Raw genomic sequence first — 22294 nt, 5'->3', positions numbered from 1 at the left:
CTTTACGTGTGGATTTGTTTTCCGGTATATAAACATTGGGGATTTACGTAGTGTATTAGTACATTAAATACTCTTAAGAACAACTCAAAATGCTAAATTTTTATTGTGTTCCTATATGTAAAAACCAGGAAAAGCCTTTTGTCTTCATTCAAGTCCGAAATATTCTGAATATATGCTTTAAACCTTAAAAAAATTTAACTAATTAAATTACGCCTCGAAAGTGCTAGCTATTAAACAAAAATAACTACTTTAAGTAAGGAATTGCTGGCTACAGTTTCATTTTGAAAGAGGGAAAAGAAAAATTAATAAAAATATATGCAACCTCTACAGGAAGCTGTGTTAATTTAGATTATATTCAGTACTTCTAGGAGTCTCCGAAGTTTACATCAGCAATTTATGTCTGCAATAAACTCTCGATTAACTGGGATGTTTATTATCTGTAGTGAAATCCATTTCATGAATAATGTTTTTAATGTGCTGTAGATTAATTATTAAAACCATGTTTTTACTTCAAAATTTCAAAATTATCCTACATAGTATTCAAAACTGCATATCCTTAACCTACAAAACACAGGAATAATCGTGATAGGCCTACTACTGCGATCATATTATATCATCTTATCAAACATTGCATTTAATCTTTCTGCAACTAGAGAAAAAAATACGAGGAATTCAATCTCGATAGTCCCTTCCCTATAAAAACACATTGGTATTGTATTGTATTGTATTTATTAACATTCCATGGTATTCATACATTGCTTTACAGCTAGAATATGGAACAAGTCAAAAAATGTATTACTATTATAAAGTCTTAATTTATAGTCATAGCCTAGATGAAATATATATACAGACGAGATTTACAATATAGTATACTAGTACAACACATAGTTTTAGTATCAATTTCATGAAGTGTTATTGAATGTCATGAATTCACTTACAGAATAGAAGGCGTAAGAAATTAGGTACTTCTTTAATTTGGCCCTAAATAATCTTATGTTTTGAGATTCATTTTTTATATCGATAGGGAGGCTATTAAAAATTTTTACTGTCATATAACGCACTCCTTTTTGATAGCACGATAGACTTGCCGAAGGAGTATGAAAGTCATTTCTTTGACTTGTATATATGCTATGAACTGTTGAATTAGTTACAAAGATTTCACGATTATATACGAGGAAGATTATTAATGAAAAGATATACTGAAAAGCCATGGGCATTATTTGTAGTTTTTTGAAAATAGTCCTACAAGATTCCCTAGATTTGGCACCTACTATTATTCTAATTACTCTTTTTTGTAATAGAAATATACTGTTACTATCTGTGGAATTTCCCCAGAATATTATTCCAAAACTCATTACCGAGTGGAAGACGTATGCAAAGTATATTGTTTTTAAGGTATTGATATTTACTATCTTTTGCATAGTTCTAATAGCAAAACAAGCTGAATTTACTTTTGGGGGTAATTACTTTAATATGAAATATGGTGGCTGCATATCTTGTTTTTAGAATACGGTACTTACAATACTAATGATTAAAAAGGTAATATTCACCTCCGACAAAGTTCCCATTTATTTACTTATTTTTTTATTCGTGGATCTCGTTCTCAAAGTTCTCGTTTAAGTTCATGAATATTCCATTTACTCGTATCTATATTCTGAATACCACAGATTTCCCCATCCACCTCTTGAGGAATCGCCATCCGACGCATCAAGACAAAAGCCCAAGGGCCGGACAACATTAGCATAATACTTATACAGAAAATACAAGAGATAGTAATACCTACGATTGCACATATATTCAATAGTTCCTTAATCACTTCAACTTTCCCTAAAATATGGAAGCAAGCTTTCGTTCTTCCTCTTCCAAAAGTCAAAGTTCCCACCGACCCGAACGACTATAGACCAATCAGTATCCTGCCAGCCATTTCAAAAGCACTGGAAAGAATCGTACACAGACAAATTACTAACTACATGAACGAACACAAACTATTCGACGAGTATCAGTCAGGTTTCAGAGCTGGACACAACACAAGCACTGCTCTACTTAAAGTGACCGAAGACATTCGTGAAGCAATCGACTCTAATAAAGTAACAATACTAACACTTCTTGACCTTAGCAAAGCTTTCAACTCTGTAAATTTTGACCTGCTCACCCATAAATTGAGAAATATGTATTTGTCAGAGACTGCTGTGAGTTGGTTCGAATCCTACTTACGGGAAAAACAACAATGTGTTGTATCCGGGAATCGAAGCTCCTCCTGGCTTGACATAACATCAGGTATACCACAGGGGTCGGTACTCGGACCATTGTTGTTCACAATATATGTCAATGATATTACATCTCTTGTAAGGCATTGTAACTATCACTTGTATGCTGACGACCTTCAATGCTACATCTCTTCCCGCTTAGACCGAGTAAATGACGCTATAGATAAATTGAACGAAGACATTGACTCGATTGTGACATGGACAAAGAAAATCCGTCTTAAAATCAATCCTGGAAAGACACAAGCAATTATATTAGGACACAAACGGCAAACCGACGCTGTAAAACACCTCGACATTTCCCCTGTTAAAGTAAGTACAGTGCATATCCCTTTCAGTTCTTCAGTAAAAAATCTTAGCATTCACATGGATAATAATCTCAACTGGGACATGCAAATCACAGAAACCTGCAGAAAAGTATATTCTATTATCCATGTGCTAAAAAGGATAAATGTTCATCTCCCCTCTTGCTTAAAAAAGTCCCTTGTGCAGACACTTGCATTTCCCTATTTCGACTATGCGGACATTTTACTGACTGACCTCTCCAGCGACAACAAAATGAAACTTCAACGTGCTCATAATTTGTGTGTACGTTTTGTAAGCAATGTTCGTAAATATAATCATATTACCCCATACCTGGAAGCAATAGGTTGGCTTAAACTAGATAAGAAAAGAAATTTACATTCACTTCTCTTTCTCTTCGAAATCTTGAACTCTTCTATTCCTTCGTACCTGTCGTCTCGCTTCACTTACCTTTCTTCCCACCATAATCTGAACACACGCTCTCGTCATGAAACAATACTAACAATACCATCCCATCGCACCTCCTCATACTCATCTTCTTTCACAATAGCCCTGCCAAGACTCTGGAATTCGCTACCTGCTAGCATCAGGGACTGTCGAAATAAAATTGAATTCAAACGAAAACTTACTAGGCACTTGGTCAGTAATTGATTACTTGTAAATAGTTTCTTTAATCTATCACAAAATATTTCAATATCCAGTATTTCATCACTATACAATTTTGTTATTCTAGATTTAATTTGTAATTCAGTAAATATAAAATATTCTTAGTTTCTCTATGATAAATTATCTAGCTTTAATTATTCAGGTAATCTTTTCGTACTTTGATTTTATTGTAATTGTAAATTTAATACTAATTGTAATATTGTTTGTAATTGTAATTGTAAATTTAATACTAATTGTAATTTTATTGTTGATATTGTAGTTGGAATCTCCTGGTAGAGGGGCAGAGAAGGCTTGACGGCCTTATCTCTACCAGGTTAAATAAATAAATACTACTAAATACTACTATTTTAAAAGTTTATGCTATTATTTATTGTAAATTAAATTAAATTAAATTATGAGGTAAGATAATAATGAATTATATTAAAGTATACTACGTTATACAAAATAATTATAAATATAATTTTGACACGCACAGAAAACCAAGAAGCGGGAGAACGTAATGAACTGTAGCATATAACATAATAGAGCCCTGTACCGCATGGAACACTCCTGCCATCTAACGGTAAAACTTCGCATAAGATATCCCTATTGCTTAAATAGGGATTTAGAAACTTTTTCAACACCGCGTAGCGACAAAAATAATTTTGAATTTTGAATTCATTTTAATAAAGCTGTCAAATAAGTCGAATATAATGAAGAAATAATATAATTTTAGTTTTGTTTCCGTCTTGACTTATTTTAATGTTAACCCAGAAGTATGTTTGTTAACACATTTTAATATTTTACTTGTGAACGTTTTCGCCCATTTTGGGCATCTTCAGATCATAAAGAAATCTGCACATGATTAAATTACATAAGTTAGGTCAGATGCAACAGTGTTCATGAGTAAGATAGTTATATATAATAAAAATAATATAATACAGTTATATGAACACTTTTTAATGATTGAATAAAATTAATAAAATCGGTTAAAAACCATACATGTTTCGGAGGAATGCTCCTCCATCTTCAGTGGTAGTACCACGACTAAAGATAAAACTTGTAATTTATATTAATAAGTACAATAAAAACTGAGTAGGAAGAATGGACAGAATTACAATCAATTACAATCACCAGCGGTGAGTTCAATATCTTGATTGTAATTCTGTCCATTCTTCCTACTCAGTTTTTATTGTACTTATTAATATAAATTACAAGTTTTATCTTTAGTCGTGGTACTACCACTGAAGATGGAGGAGCATTCCTCCGAAACATGTATGGTTTTTAACCGATTTTATTAATTTTATTCAGTCATTAAAAAGTATTCATATAACTGTATTATATTACTTTTATTATATATAACTATATCTGTACATAATTGCATTATACATATTGAAATTCTACAAACAATTAATGGAAGTTTATAAATACACTAGAAACATTTTCTAAAAAGGTACACTAAAAATATAGCAACAAAAGGTAGCTGTATGATAAATATGCATATTTAATGTCATATTATAATCATTCATAACAGCTAGAGATAGCGAACGAGTTATTATATTGGATCAATAAACTGTATAAATGACTCAAAGGTGAATACATGTTTAACAATAAGACTCTTGGGTTAAATGTGCATATTTTAACAGAAAGTCACATGAAAATATTACACATCAAAATTCAAAATCATAAAAAAATCAAAAAAGGTCAGAAAGGTGTAAGGGGTCCTAGTTGACTGTTAAATTGAAGTTGGTGTAAATAGAAAGGATGTGGATTGAAGGCGAAAGGTTTGGAATTATAAAATGAATGTTAAATGTAGTTTATATAAACTTAAGTGACGCTGTGATAATCTATTAAACAAATATGTTGTAAATATGCACTATTGTGAAGGTTGAAATATTAAATAAAGTCAAATTGTTACAAGTAAGTATCGTTATGATGGATAATATCAAGTTGTTATTGTCAATCTCACATTGCCGTAGAAGTTCGTTGTGTACCGAAGATTGATAGATTAATAGTATATGACACATTATCATTATGTTGCGGTCGTAAATAAGTTCATAAAAGTTGAGAAGTATATTAAAATCACATGTTAAAATCAGTTAAAAGTCGAGGATTAATGATGATTAACATAGTATCATACTTTATATATTAATAATAAGGAATCTAGCGGAAAATCGCCAAACAGTAGTTAATACTGTTTGGCGATTTTCTGGACCTTAAGTTGGCAATACTGTACGTGATCATTTCTTTGCAAGTATTTTTGTCTTACGTTACCCATTCGAGGTAAAACGTAATGAAGTCTTTCTTGGTGGCTATCTCTCTTCAGATCCTTCATGCGGCAACAGTCTATATTTCTGGGAAAATTAATCTGAACTCAGTTTCTTCATAAACAAAGTAGAGTCGGGAAATTTGAGTAAAATATTATTTACATACAGTTTTAATATCCACTGCCTTTTCTGCGAAGAAGAAACAGGAGAAGGAAAAAGAAAAATGTTTTATTGCAAAAGTTATATCTAAGAGGAAGGAGCTGATTTTGTGCATTTTCTTTAAAGAGAAGTATGATGTTTTGCGAAACATGATTGAGTAATGGTTATCATCTCGTACTCGAAAGGTTCGTGGGTTCTATTTCAGGTGTCCAGTATCATTCATTATGTTTTTTTTTTTTTTTCGTGGTTTCTCAAGTCCCTTCAGTCGAATTTGGGATAGTAGCCTACAGTCATTTGGGGTAACTTTGTGCCAGTCAGTGTAACTTTGTACTAGTTTCCAGTTTTACTAAAATATTTAATTTCACATTTCCTAAGTGTGATATCTTTGGACTGAGGTCATCGCCATAACTTAGGATCTCTGTGCCTTGCTTTCTATCTATTATGCCCGGTCCCTGAAGAATATTTAAGGCTCCACGTATTTAAATATTACATTCTGTTTACAGTAGCTTATTTATGAACGGTTTTCAACTTTATATTGTAATTATAAAATTTTGCCTTTCCGTTACAATTTTTGTAAATATTAATACTTATAGGGATAGAGGGAGGATAATATTAAATATTAAAATGGATTTGAGGGAGGTGGGATATGATGATAGAGACTGGATTAATCTTGCACAGGATAGGGACCGATGGCGGGCTTATGTGAGGGCGGCAATGGACCTGCGGGTTCCTTAAAAGCCATTTGTAAGTAAGTAAGTAAGCTAATACTTATCATCTCTTCTTTAAAATACAGTAATAACCTGGAGACATACATAATCATATGTCTTGTAAAGTATAAAATTAATCTGAGAGTGCTGTTTTGGTTCGATTTCAGGGTTAAGCTACTTTGTACAGCTACAAAATTTGTATGATAACAATGATTATATTATAAGCATTTAAATTTGGTCATAAATAAACATAATTAATTATTAAATAACATGCGACAAAATGTAACTACTAGATCTACTCATGTTCGTTGCCCGTGGCACGATTCCACGAGAAACTTTAAATCAACTTAAACAATTTAAAATTTCTGATGCAACAATTGATGCCATAGGATCTCATGTGTCAAAATCATCCTTAGCTATAATTAGTAATCATTTGTACCCAACAAACATTTATTGTACATGATTTCCTATGTTTTCGTATCATTTATCTTAATGTTTTCTTTTTCAATTCAAATTGTCACACAATTGGTTTTAATGATTATTCTTTATGAATTGATTAGTAGCCTGATCTATTCGAACCCTTATTTAGGGCGGCTTTTTTAAATATAGGAATTATTTTAATAGATCCCGAATAGTTGGCTTATTAATGAAATTTATTTGACCTAGTTTAATCAACTGCTGTTTTAATTTTTATACTTGTGTTGACTTTCCATAATGCTTTGAAATTTTTAGAAGACAGGAGGCCGAAAGTATGCTTAGAGGGAAGACAGTATGCGATAAAGTAAGATATTCCAGTGAAATGCAAGATATTCCAGTGAAACACTATGATGTATAAAGACTTGAAAACTTGGTCAACGAGAAGCTGCACTTTGTATTCCATTCCAAGACAAATTAGTGAATAAATTGAAAAATAAACACAGAAATAATTTTGAAAGGCCAAATATGTTTTCACCGAGAATGTTGGTGCTCTGTGCTATGACGACTTTGTAATAGTCCCATATAAAGGATCACTGTACCCTGGTAGGCCTACAGTCAATGCCATTGACCTGCATAGCCCCATCTCCATATACAAAGTCAGTTGTAAGGTCAAGAAGGCAATGCAATGGATGTAGCCTAACCAGTTTGAAGTAATAAAGAAAGTTAATAAGTAGGTACATAAAAGGGCACGTATGAACTGATTATATTAAGGCTGTGAAGTATTTTATTAGCGAATTAATAAAATTATAATAATAAATTATAGACATCAGCTCAAAGAATTTTGAGTGACCACAAGGGTCCTGAATACAATAAACATGTACAATAATGTGATGTGATACATTAAAGAAAAAACAAAGTTAATTGTTGACGGCAAATATAAGTTGATTAATTGAAATAGAGATGATGATGTAATATTTGAAGAGAATCCTTGATAATATTTATGAGAATAGACATTACATAATCAAAAGGAATGTGAAGTTCCTTAAGATAATTCCATGTGAATTTTGTGATTGAACCTCTACTGCCAAACAGCAAACCAGTGACGGACCATTGTTTAAGAGCGACGTTGTACTTCTGAGAAAGATACGGCATATATAAAATCCAGCCGTTTGAGATGGGCAGGGCGTGTAGCACGTATGAATGAATCCAAAAATGCATATAGAGTGTTAGTTGGGAGGCTGGAGGGGAAAAAGACCTTTGGGGAGGCCGAGACGTAGATGGAAGGATAATATTAAAATTGATTTGAGAGAGATGGGATATGATGGTAGAGACTGGATCAACCTGGCTAAGGATAGGGACTGATGGCGGGCTTATGTGAGGGCGGCAATGAACCTCCGGATTCCTTAAAAGCCATTTGTAAGTATGGGTAAGAAAAAAATAGCAGAAGTCTGGAACATTTTCTAAAGAGAGTTAAGTTCATTTCATGTAACAATGAGTTCGCGAGATATCCGTTTCTTTTCGAAGTAGAAGTTATAACAAATAAGTTTATTTTAGTAATAATGAATAACCTGCTAATACTACGGATAATAGTGTAAGTGTTGGTGCACCTGCTATTTTTGCGGGTGATGGCACTGAACCTACAATTGAATGGCTTGTTTCCAAAACCTGCCATTTCACTTTCAGTTATTTTTACAGGAAGGAGCTTTAAAACAAACGATCCAATTTTGAAAAACAGATATTTATCCTTATTTTACAGATATTTTATAGGCCTACAATAGTATATACTTTATGTACTAGAATATTTCATAGTTTCTAAATTAAAATATAAGATAGCATGTATTGGTCTGAAAAAACATAAAATAAAAGGTTTTGGAAAAAAAAATAATTTAAATATCATTTTCAGTGACAAATAGCAGGAATTGGAAGAAAAAAAAACTTTACTATTGGAATCACAGTGTAAGATAGCATATATATATATATATATATATATATATATATATATATATATATATAATGTTACTGAGTAAAAATCGACTTTTGAACAAAATGGCAGGTTTTGGAATCAAACCATTAGTGACCACACAAGTGATAACAAATGGCAAAATGGACAAAATATGAAGCAGATGACAATATTTAGGAATACAACATATATTTTTTTTCCATTTCATTTCATTTATTCTATTCCATAAATCTTACATTAGCACTGAAGCTTTAAGATGTAAAACAAGTAAAAATTTTACAACATTACAATTTTTTGGCGAAATGTAGTGAGATAAGATGAGGCCGAGGATTCCCCAACAGATTACCTGGCATTTGTGTTATGGTTGGGTAAAACCTCGGAAAAAACCGAATTAGGTAATCTGACCAAACAGGGATGAAGTGAAGTGAGGCCGAGGACTCGCCATAGATCATCCGGCATCCGCCCCACGACTGGGGAAAGCCTCGGAAGAAACCAACCAATCAGACCAAAGGGAGGATCCAACCCAAGCCGGAGCACAGCTCCGGATCAGCAGGCCAGCGATCCTGCCGACTGAGCTACATCGATGGCTTTACTAAAAATATACAGTACATAACAATCAGATTATTAAATTTACAAACGCAAACGATTATTCATCAGTTGAGCTATAAAGTATAATACATAGCAAGTAAGTTAATTCAGTTTAAAGGCATAAACAATTCAGTCAGTGAGATATAATAATAATGAGAATTAAGCAAAATATGCAGTTGAGATATACAGAAATTGATAATATATCATGCAAATTACTTTCACGTATTAATATTGAAATAAGTTTATAATTGGATACTTTAAAGTAGAAGGGTGCAAAGTGCCAAAATGAAACATTGGAGATAAGATAAACAAATGTAGCTATAAGAATAATTGTACACATATTTGTGTCATGTCTTTTTTACTGATAGAAAACAGCAATAGTACAGTGTTGACTCTTTAATAACAGTGGTATGTAAAGACCTTACTTCTCCAGATTTAATTATATAACACAAATTGCGAAAAGGGTTAAGTAAGGTTACAGTTGCAGTAGAATGGTGCAAAGTCCAATACCTATTTTTTCCTATTCTGGAGCAAGTTTTACTTACATATCTGCTTGTAGAACTGCCTATGCTCCTCATTTGGAAGGTTGGGAATCATTGATTTTCTTTTCTTCAGTAATTTCCCTATTTTGTACTTTAACTTGAAGAAACGCTGACTGCACATTTCATGTTTCCCCTCCCCCTTTTAAGCAGTATGCACTGCTTCATTATCATGGGACTGTTTCATAGAAACACTACTTGCTTTACTAACATCATACTGAATGCAACATGCCTTAGATATATTCAAGTTCTTTTTGGAAATTAGTTGATCAGCAACATCTTGGATATCACGGAAATCCGACTCTAGCATTGGAACTGTTTGAAATGGTTTTACAACTTGAGTGTCTTGTACGATTTTAAGTAGATCACTAGGATTTAAGACTTTTGTCACTTTCTTTCTTTTTTCAATCAAAGCGAAATCAGCAGACACGAGGCAATCTCATTGGCACCTCTACTCGCGATGCTTTCATCCCACATACACATGTAAGACTGCATTGTATCACATACACAAACTCCAAAGTTATAACACAAAAGCTGACGTCTGCAAAACATTTCGCTGTGTGTAAGTGTGAGCACAAACATGACCTATTGAAGATCCATTGCAAGGGAACAAGCATTACTATCAGGCAACTGTGAAAGACTGGCGTCAGTCTTCATAATATTTTGTCACACTTTGCCCTTCTATGATGCAGCTCAAGAGGGCGCTTACCGTCTGAAACTGCATGGTGCTGGCAACGTAACATCTAAATATATCTTTTATAAAACACAACTGGATGTAACCTCTTTCATACATCAACCTCCTAGGCACGTTGCACTTCTCTGCGTAATAATTTCGTTTTCTATGATTTTGGCACTTTGCACCTTTCTACTTTAAAGTATCCAATTACTTAGTTAACTAGTTTAAACTTGAGGGCCATATCGGAAAACGCAAGGACCTTACTGGTTCTGAAGATGGCCCCCAAGCTGGAACTAGTCAACTAGGCAATTATAAACTCAGTTCAATATTAACAAGGGAAAGTAATAGTAATCACCATATATTGCATTCCTAAGTTATATAGTGTTAAAAGTTGTGTAATCAAGATGTATATGACAATATTTATTTTTTACTAATTAGTAATTACATTTGAAGAGTCCACTGCAAGAATGTTGGATGTCATTTGGAATACATTTTTCAGGAGAAGCAATTGAAAGTTTGAAATGCTTAGCGCTCAAAGCTTAACTGTGATTTTTCGACCATTACTGGACAATGACTATTAGTGTTAATGCCATATAACTCTCTATGTACATTCAATATGTCTTAAGCTACGCATTGACAATCTTGGTTCATTTTCGACAAGAAAGTGACATCCATCATTCTTGCAGTGGACTCTTCATTTTTCTATAGGCTACCTTGCTAGGTATAGGTTTCAGAGAGCATAATGAATTTTTATTTTTCATTGTCTATGTATAGGCTATGTATATATTTTACTTTTTATGCGTGTAGGCTCATTCGTATGCTAATGATAAAAGTATGTATTTGTGAATTATTTCGTTTTATCATCCTATTGTGCTCCCCCTCTCCAAGGAAATTGTTCTATCTCCGTCTACAGCTAACAACAATAAGAACGGTAATAATAATAATAATAATAACACTATTATTATTATTATTATTATTATTATTATTGTTATTGTTATTGTTATTACTCACATCTTGAAGTCGTAAACTAGTGCTACTTATATTTTATCCGTGTTAACTCTATTTAATGTTTTTCTACAGGGATTCTCGTGAGCTCCAGAAGCCAGCAGTACCCAACTCGGCGTCCGTCCGCTTCCACCGGTACGTGCAGGCAGCGAGAGACGGACAGGATCATAAAGACTGCTTGAGGCTGTACCCAGCGTGCACGGTCAAGACGGAATGAGAGGAACCTAGGGGAGGATTCGACACCTGTATGTGCTCAATATTGCAAAAATGGGACCACAAGTGAAACTTCGAGGCACTCATTTTTGTAGAATACGTGCCGATTCATAGTACAGTACAAGTCACTCAGAGCAGGATCGTCGTACGATTTAATTTCGTTCAGTTCCACATTTTAAATGATTTTTATTTGGAGAAATTAAATCGCCTAAGAACATTAAAACATAATCAAATATAGGGATAGATTTTAAATATCACATTCCTTCTCATTTAATGCCGAATTGCATTTTTCTAAGCTGGTATCTAATTTCATTGTTTTGTAAATATCTTTTCTTCCCCAAATTCCTTAAAATCCAAACAACAAATTTATTCGAAGAAATGTGGGTGTCCATTACACAAAATTGTGGCGTAATAATTTACAATTTCAAAATTAATTTTTTAATCTGTGGGCCATGGAATAAAACAAACTAATTTCAGTTTTTGCTTTAAAAATATTTGAGGGGTTAATTTGGAGTGAAAATCCTTAATGTTGTGTCAAGTAATCAGGAAAAAAATACGTATTGAGGTTAATATTTCAGATAAGTTGAAAGTAGCCCTATATATAATAAAAAAATGTTTTATAGAAAAAAAAAGAGTCCTTAAAAATTGCATATTTTTCTCCCAACAATAGATGAGTATTTTAACGTATCAAGGTGATGGATTTTAAAGGACGTAAAACCTTTAGCTTGACTTGCTCAGAGACTGAAAAAAAAAAGTGTGGCTCACGTGCCGTAGATTTTTGGCACTATACTATAATTTTATTGCAGCCCGATAGCTCATTTACTTAGAGCGTCGTGCTGATGTTGGCCAGCATACCATTGGGAGGAATTTTACTTGCTTTCAAGTCTCGTAAGTCGCCAGGCTAAGAGATGGACTGATGTGAGATCGTAACACACCATCTGGTCTAATAGGTCTACATGTTTTGGATGATGATGCTGTACTTTTCTGGTCCTAGATTTAAGTACTCCCCTTAGACACACCTCCTGTCTCTGCTCGGCTGGTCACTATGAATGCAATATGCATATTACCTGAGCTGAAAACATTTTCCTTGAAACATGTAAGCCAAATTTACTACAGATTACATGTATTATTTCTTTTAAAACTTGATTATGAAAGCATAATCTGACTTTATAGGGTTCAATACACTAAACGTACAGTACAGAACGACACATTGGATGGATGAATGCTTGTATATATATATATATATATATATATATATATATAATAGAGTCGCCATAGTTTCCGGCATGGCTCTGCCTACCGCACTGTCGTTACAGGCTGGCACCATGTGCTTACATGGTTGCCGAATTTGCGCGGTAGCCGTCGAGTCTTTTGATTTGTACGCGAAAGCTGCTTGTTGACCTTATATCAGTAAATGTGACAATGCTGTAACTCCTTCCAACAACATAACGTCACCAGTAGCGAATCTCACGCAAGCATCAAGTCAGCTGACTCGCATCGCTTACTGATTGGGTGCCGGAAAATACGGTGACTCAACTATAGCTGACAAACGCATGTGATTAATAAAGTTCCTCTTATTTTGTTCTCCTTGCCCTGTAAAAAACAGGCCAGGAAGTGAGACAACACCTTTACTTGAGCAGTCGAACTTGACCCTGTTCTGAATCACAGTGTGCTTGTACTATAATTCGGCATGTAGTTGCCATTGGCAACATCTTATTACTTGTAAGGTTTAAGTCAGTGCTTACAGACACTTCCTGCTTTACCACAAGATGAATTATTTATTTATTTATTTATTCACTCAGATAATAAATGTATAGTGATGAATTAATGCCAAACAGTCTCTGCCTTAAGTATGCCTCATGCATTTTACTATATTCCAATATTCACTATTTATCTTTAAACACTAATTATTTTAATAGTATTTTCGGAATTATAACCTTAACGGCGTTAATACTATGAATGCCATTAGTTCTTACTAATATTTTAGGCAGTCAACAATTTCGTGGACTACAATCGAAGTAGATTTAATTGTGGCACCTTGTGCATAGGACTATATACATCCGAAGTGTACATCCCCAACTATGAAAATCTTCTGCCAGTTTTCGTACAATTTCTAGAAAGTCGTGAAAAAAGTCGTTCGAAATATCTAGAGAGCTGCTTTCTATCTTCGACGACTTAACATGTTGAAAATTTTGCATTTTTTAACAATGAACTATAGTTTAATCAACGTATACTTTTTTAAGCATTTTACAATTATAGTTACCGTTTCATAGTTTTTTTCTCTATAGAATTCTAGTACTCTTCTCAAATGCTAACATAATGAATTTAGTTACTGCGGCAAATGTACGGTAACGACTTTTCTTTGTTGAAGATTGGATATGAGGAAAATACTCGATCAGTCCTTTAGAAACAGTTGCAGAAATAGAGAAAATCCGGAAAATATGATCGGAACAACTTGTTCCAAAATAACATTTCTGAACAGATAGCCTAGTTATCTTATTGGGAAACAAGAGTCTGCTTCGAACAGATTTTCGTGTTTCTTCCTTATTGAACACATTAATCTAATCAGATTGTAATATTGCTACACTAGTAGCTTTAAAATATACACAAGTAGCAACAAAATTCACTAAATTTCATTACATTATAAAGAAATGATGGCAAAATATGATTTTCCTATATATGTAGAGTTTGTCTCCATTCCACTCTCACAGCTGCTATTAACTGTCTGAATTTATGATTTTACTACATTTTGTAAAATTTGGAAGAGAATAGAAAATGTTATAGAACATTATATTTTTTTTATTGCATTGAATTATTTTACAAATTTATTCACTTTAATATGTGCTTTTTTTTAGTGAATAGCCATCAAATCAATAACAAATTATATTTACAAAATCAGAATACCCGAAAATTCTACCTCACAGTTAATTTTTCAAGCTGTTATTTCGGAACTGTTACTTGAAACCTTGCCAGGAGAACCGGATTGTGCCAGAATTTCAAGAAAAAACACTTGTACATATTCTAAAATGTACAGCAGTGCCACAAGGCCATCGATCCACGATATTATTGACTGTACCAAGTAAGGTGTTAAAGAGATTATCAGAACTGAAAGTCTGTAGGGTGTATATCATTATCACTATAAACCTATCATGACATATACATACAGATAATGTCTTTATATAATGTTTTTGAAATGATCAGTTGTTCCACATAAATTGAATAAAATTGTTTAATTCTGTGAAAAGAATAGTTAACATCCATGGAAAATAATTCCACATCTTGAAGTAACAATTATTTTCAGATATTTTAGATATTTCTCATATAGAAAATTGTATTACATTTGAAATTCAAAATATATTTTGGTTGTTGTTTTATTTTTATTGATTTTGTGACGTTCCACTTCTGTAGTGCAATTTTCGACAGTGACATCTCCAGCAGTAGTAAATATGACTCAGCGACGATCTCACTTAAATGCAGATAGCTATAGTATACCAAAGATATTTATTCAGTGTGACATTTGTGACAGTAGATTAGTAGAAAGATCTCGCAAGTTTTTTCTCCCACTTTTAAAAGGTTTAGAAAATAGCTACACCCGTCGACTTAAAATATTTTATTTTGCTAACATTATTTAAAATATCTCAATTTTTAAGTGTAATATCCATAATAAGGTTTTTTTTAGTTTGATACGTTGTGTAGCACTAAATTATAACTTAGTCGATTTTAATATACAAAGTGGTAAAAAAGAAGTCACTAGATATTGTTTTTTATTGCTTTCCAATTTTTTCCATTGCTTAATATGTCACTGAAGACTATCTGATACTTAAACCTACTATTCCAGACAGTATCTGACCAGAAAGAGGATAAATGAATAAGATGGACAAACAATTCAATACTCTTTCAAATTTAAATATTACGAGATTGAAGTGCCATTTGAAATTTCAAAGTGGAGGTGGTTGGGGGTGAGGGGGGCAAAACCTAATATGCAATGAAGACTGATTTTAAACCTTCTCCTCAATATCTAAGACTGATTTTAAACCTTCCCCTCAATATCTAAATTGACGTCTTTTTGTATTGTTTAATTAAATTCAATTTAAATTATATAGCTACTTAGAGTGAGAAGTTTTAAATTGAAATCCCACACTTTTATTTTAATGTTATAAAATGTTAGCTTTGTGAGATGGATGGATAAAAGAGCATGACGCATGAGCCAGTTGCTCTCAGAGATGTATGCAGCACGTTTTCAGTTCTCTGTTTGTGTTTACTGTTTGCGACGTGGTTCTAAAATTCGTTGCCGAAAAAATAATTTTAATTTGTTATAATTAAAAAAAAAAGCGAACCACCTGACCATTGTTATAGAGAATTGGAGAGGAATGATTCCTTGAGGTTGATTCACGTAATAGGATAACTTACATAAAAAAGGGCATGAACTAAAACTACGGGATCAGAATAGGACAAGACATCAAATCGAAGACGTCATGAAACATCATAGAGAATAAAATAGTGAAAATTTGTGAAGCAGAATGTAACGTTTGATTCAAAATGTGTTTAGACCTTACAATACCTGCCTCGCAGCAAATGAGGAACACTTTGAATATCGTCTTTTGAAATGGTAAACGTTTTTACAATTTCGGAATTAAAAAAAACTGTCTTTATATTCCACGTTTTATCTCGCGTGTCCTCTCACAGCCGATCGCTCAGCGGGCCGGGTGTGCGCAACTGTGCCGTTTAATGCCGCATATACTGAGCTTCCGCGAGCGGGCCCTAGCAAAATAAATGCTCTATATTTAAAGATTACAGACAAATAAATAGTAACCGTTCTCATGTCACAGCATTTCTGTCTTCCCAAACGGCTCACCCTGTATTACATGGATGTAAATGTTATTGCAATATCTCTATTCATATTTGGGTAGCTTATTACTATCTAGTTATTTTGAGTGAAAACATGGTTGATGTTGTTGTGTACTAAGCCTGCCATAGTTGTGATTGTAGATATACTTTCAGAAGAAGTTCCATTTTCCTAAAGCTGTACAAGAAGCGGAGCGCTCTAGCATGCTACACACAAACAGTACTGACAAACACAAATAAACCCACCCCCTTCCTACAAATACTCGTAGTGCAGTAGCCTACAAAGTTCAATCGGCCGTGCGCTGCTCCGAACGTAATCTGGGTATCATGCGCAGGTTAAGTCTCTGACCGTAAATGCCCGACTGTGTCATTAGCTGTAATTGGAATTAAATGGGAGTGTGTAGGACCCTTTTAGTCCAGTACTATTTAAAATAAAATCGCCAAATTAAAGCAACCGGATTGTGTCACATGCCTGCAGGTCATGTTGGAAATGTCACGCTTCTAAATCAAATAACTACGGTAAAAGTGCTCAGTGTTGTAAATGGGGAGCAAACTTTCAAAACATGATATTTCCATTTTCAGAAAGCGCAAAAAAGATTCTTCGGTGGTAAAAATTCATATGGATCTATAGCAAGATAAGTAATTTTTAATATTTCATCACAGAAAATACTTTATTCATTGCAGAGATATAAGATTTTGGTATCTGAAATGTCTTTTCTGAAAACTGACATGCTAGGTTTTCACAGTTTGTTCCTTAAATGACACTCTTAAAGACTACTGTTGAAAATGTCGCTGTCGAAATTGTTGCTATTTATTCAACTATGAATAATAATTGCTCCCGGCCTCCAGTGACTCATTTTCTGACTGGAAGCTGAACTCTTAGGCCTACTTGATTGAAAATTAATAATATCCTATCAAAGCTGCACCAATAACAATTATTGTCAACGAAACATAATCTAATTAGTTTTATGATGATGGATGAGGGGAACGGAGAAAAATTCTCTCCGGCACCGGGATTTGAACCCGGGTTTTCAGCTCTACGTGCTGACGCTCTACTAAGCTACACCGGATTCTTATCCCGATGTCGGATCGAATCCTCTCAGTTTAATTTCCACCTCTTGGGTTCCTTCTAGTGGCCTACCCTCATGCACTGCGTCATAGATGTATGACAATGCACAATGTCCACACATGTGCAGAGGTGCACTCGTTATGAGTGACTAAGTGGCCGGGATCCGACTGAGTAAGCGCCGTCTTTAATCACTAAGTGATTATTTTTCGCATATCATAAATATTATTAGGGTGTGGCTTAGTGGATAGAGTGTGCGCATGTATAGCTGAAAACCCGGGTTCAAATCCCGGTGCCGGAGATAATTTTTCTCCGTTCCACTCATCCTTCATTACATGATGACGCAGATTTTATGCACGGAAATATCATATGTACTTCGGTACATCGTAATAATATACTAATTAATTTTGTTGTTAAATTTTCTTTTAATTTAATTATTGAAAGTAGGCTTATCTGCGTAACTGAATTTGAATTAATATTTTTAAATGTTTAAGTTTTAAGAATTTCTTTTAGGTTTTATTTAATAAACTATGTATGTGGGTGCGATATTTCGTGATATGTTTATGGTTTGTGAATGTGTAAACATACCTGTTATCCACACTGCAATTTTAACATATACGTTATATCGTATACGTTATAAATAAATATGTTTCACATATTACAATAAAATTATTGTTTCAATAATTGAAAATAAAATAATATAGCACCATTGCAATTAATCCTTCATTCCGTACAAGAAAGCTCTGGGTATCAGCAAACAACGCAAAATCCTTCCGCGTTCCAACTTCTGATTGGTCGTATTTTCGCGCCAGAAAATGGGGCGTAAATCGACATCGTGCAGTGGCTTGAATTTAGAGGTTCTTTAAATTAAATTTACACGAAAACCGTCCACACTATTGAAATACGCCAGAGAGATAAATTATTCTTTATTGATTTTCCTTTTGATATGGACAAAAATCACGATACTACTCGCAATAGTTACCGGATAAGAGGTGGTTAAACATTTGGGAAAAACTATGACCTTCCCACCAATACGATGTTATAGTTTTTGTTACATACAACATGAACTATTCACTCTGAAAATCTGTAAAGTCTATTTCACTTCCATTCTGTATAAAACCTCAACCACAATTTCAGCGAATATTACATTTCGTGTTTGATTTTAAGAAGCACGAATATTTCTGTCTCTTAATTATTACTAAATGCTTTAACTCAGGGTTCTAAAGTTCCGATTAATTTATTTGCTAACCTATCTATCATAAAATCGCGTTTTTCAGACCTAAACTTGGGAAATTTGTTTGCCCTATTTATAAAGTAGCAGAATCGCCAATACCATAAAGAATCTCTATTTTTACAATTGCTCGCTTGGAAAGGAAATATAGTGTATAATGCTACGTTATATATCTACATAAATTTAAAATAAAGTGTAATATATTTCTTACCACTTCATGAAAATAGAGATACTATTAATTTAAAAGCAGAGTCTTACATATTTCAATTTTAATTTATATTTTTCTTATAAGATAATTTAAAATTTTTAGATATCCTTCAATAAAATATACCTACTACGTTTTTATAGAGTATTGAAATCGATTTGAATACGTTTACCGTACTGTTTTCATGCAATTTTCGATACGTATTGAAAACTATTTTAATACGGAAGCTGAAGTTTCGAAAGTAGGCCTAGTTATGTTGGTTAACATGTCATCGACATGTTAGCATGTTGGCCACTCTGTAGGCATTGGTTATAAACAACGTTGAGTTTTCTTAATGAAGCGTATGAAAACTTAATTTTTTATTGGGTTATTTTACGACGTTGTATCAACATCTAAGTTATTTAGCGTCTGAATGATATTAAGGTGGTAACGACTGTGAAATGAGTCCGGGGTCCAGCACCGAAAGTTACCCAGCATTTGCTCGTATTGGGTTGGGGGAAAACCCCGGAAAAAACCTCAACCAGGTAACTTTCCCCGACCGGGATTCGAACCCGGGCCACCTGGTTTCGCGGCCAGACGCGCTGACCGTTACTCCACAGGTGTGGACATGAAAACTTAATATTCTGGCTGTTAATGAAGAATGGTAATAGGCCTAATAGCTTTTAGGAAATACAAAATATTATTATGTGTTACAACACGTCTTTTCAACATAATTCCGCTCGCTGTTGGTAAAACAGCTGGCATGTGAAACGCGCTTAGTGTTTTGAGATCGTTTTGAATACGATATGCATTATATCGACCTTGGGACTCGGATCGTTTTCGATCCTCGCTTTCATGAAAGTTTAAATACGTTAATCAAATCGATGTGAATACTCAATGAAAACTTATTAATAGAAGAACGTGTTATATAGTGTAATTAGAATACATAATTATATATTGTACATATGTACTTTATTTATAACTTATTATATTCAGAGATAATTTAAAGTTTGTATTTAAAAACTAAATATTTATTATTGTGTTTGTACATTACTGACTAAAGCATAAACTGAGCTTTACGTAATGAAGCTTAATGTAGGGGAATGGTGTCATTGCATACACTAAAAGTGCTAACAGACCATTGGATCAATTTAGTGAATTAATGCAACGCTGAACAATTTTTCTGCTGAGAGTTTCAAATAATTGTTTGTCAATTCATTACATATCAAATACTTGACACCGCTATGCAATCAGAATGAAATTTATAATTTATCGGCAGTAGGAAGGGAGCAATTGTGTGATTTATTGCTTGTAACTGGGTGAATTGTTGAATTGTTGTTATTAACTTATTGTATTACATCAAAGTATCGTCCACATTGGATATAATCGGAAACATATTGCTGTAGTTATTCCAAAGGAGTTATTTACAGCGCCGATACAGGAATGGGAGGGAGAAAAGAAGAGGTGGTAGTGTGTGAAAGGAATTTTATCTATGTATAAGTTATATTCCATTGTTTGAATGTTGAACAAATATTTAATGGGTTATATCCATTCTAACCATGTGTCATAGATAAGAAAGTATGTATTTATATTTATTTATTTGAGATGTGTGAATTTAATTAATATAATATTTTAAAATAATATAACAAATAAATTATTGTGTGACGTGTAACGAATATAAGAGTATATTTTATTGCATGGTTTATTTCTTACAGAAAAAAAAAACTTCTTATAAGCATTATTTTGGTTCCATCACGTACAAAACTAACTCAGGACCTGATGTCCATCCACGTAAGCTAAATATTGTGCATCCGGTGGAACAAATAGTGCGTCATCTACTGTGAATTGTTTCCGAGAAACATAACCACAAGTGCTGAGATTTATTGTTAACAAGTCAGTCTCCTGGAGGTCGCATTTTAAGAAAAACGATCGGGGAGACTAAAAAAAAGTGAATTTGAAACCTAAAAATGCCTGTTCGCATACTGCTAAAGTTACAAAAGCGGTTTTCCAAGAGCTCGGTTGGGAGGCTATTTCATAGCCACCCTATCTTGCTTTCTCAGATTTTCATCTTTCCCGCTCTCTATTAAAAAAATTTTGGGGAAACTCTAATTGTTCTGATTATTTCTTCAACTTCAAACTACAGGGTTTCTTCAGGCGAGAAACTGCCAGAACGTTCGGAGTCAATCTTAAAACAATGAAGGAGGATATATTTGTTGTTAGTTTATGTATTTTGTGTATGTAAAATATATAATCCTGGATATATTACGAATTATGCATGAATCCAAATTGTACGAATTTCAGAGGATCGGACAACACTCGCACTCCAATTTCTGTTTCTTTTTTCCCCCTCCCTCACTCGCTTTACTAATAAGTACAGCAGAGGAGGCAAGACCTGTCCTGTGAACTTATCATGTGCCGTGGCTATATCAATGGGTATGGAGGGAGAAGATAGACTTTAGTCTGAGGTGAACTTCCGTGTCAGTAGATTCGTATAATATTAACCGTTATGTAACAAACCCTCTTTATGATAGCTTATTCTTTCCCCTCTCTCACAGCTCATATGCCTGGTCTCGTCTCCCCGTCTATAGCTTTCGAGAATATCTGGCCAGCGTTTTACTTTGATTTATCAGACAGTCTTGTGCTGAACTGTACTGGAGATGGAATTGTACCCATATAAGCCTACATTCATAAAACTTTGGAGAAATTAGGTTCCATCACACAATGCAATACAGAAAAGCCTTCTCCGAAACACAAACATCGGAAAAGCCTAAATTCACCTCTTAATTAAGCTGAGTTTAATTGTTTCATTTCGATTATACTGATAAAATTAATTACGAAATTTAACAAGACATTTTTCAATATATTCTTCTGCTGAGTTATTGATATTTGCTTCATAAATATAACTTTCGAAATACTGAGTGTTTCTATGCAAAACAATTTTTTCTTATTAAGTATGTATTATTATAGTCCTCCGAGTTAGCTCTATGGTAGCGTGTCTGCCTCCAGACTAGCTGGCCCGGGTTCGATTCCCGGCGAGGTAAAAAATTTTCATGAAAAAATTTCTATCTAGGGACTAGGAGAGATAGCGATGCACAACTTCTAATCACTAGATTGTGCACCAATATGCCTGAGTTAAATCCCAAATCTCTCCGCAGTGCATATGAAGAGAAGGCATATGTCACTGTTGATAGTGATTCGTCCGTCGGATGGGGACGTTAAGCCTGA

The 22294-nt window shown here is 33.7% G+C and overlaps 1 protein-coding gene across 1 annotated transcript in view; it reads left to right on the top strand.

Annotated features, from left to right (window-relative positions):
• Positions 1 to 20769, top strand: part of LOC138697714 (uncharacterized) — a 142257-nt gene extending 121488 nt beyond the window's left edge. The window contains exon 4 of the mRNA XM_069823194.1: positions 11606 to 20769. Within this exon, the coding sequence (XP_069679295.1) occupies positions 11606 to 11747 (142 nt within the window). The 3' untranslated portion in view covers positions 11748 to 20769. The remainder of the gene's footprint in view (positions 1 to 11605) is intronic.
• Positions 20770 to 22294: the final 1525 nt, after the last annotated feature.

This window comes from Periplaneta americana, chromosome 4, assembly GCF_040183065.1.
Source record: "Periplaneta americana isolate PAMFEO1 chromosome 4, P.americana_PAMFEO1_priV1, whole genome shotgun sequence".
In the NCBI taxonomy this organism is placed as follows: domain Eukaryota; kingdom Metazoa; phylum Arthropoda; class Insecta; order Blattodea; family Blattidae; genus Periplaneta; species Periplaneta americana.
The sequence above is the reverse complement of the archived record's forward strand: the minus strand, read 5'-3'. Positions and strand labels throughout refer to the sequence as shown.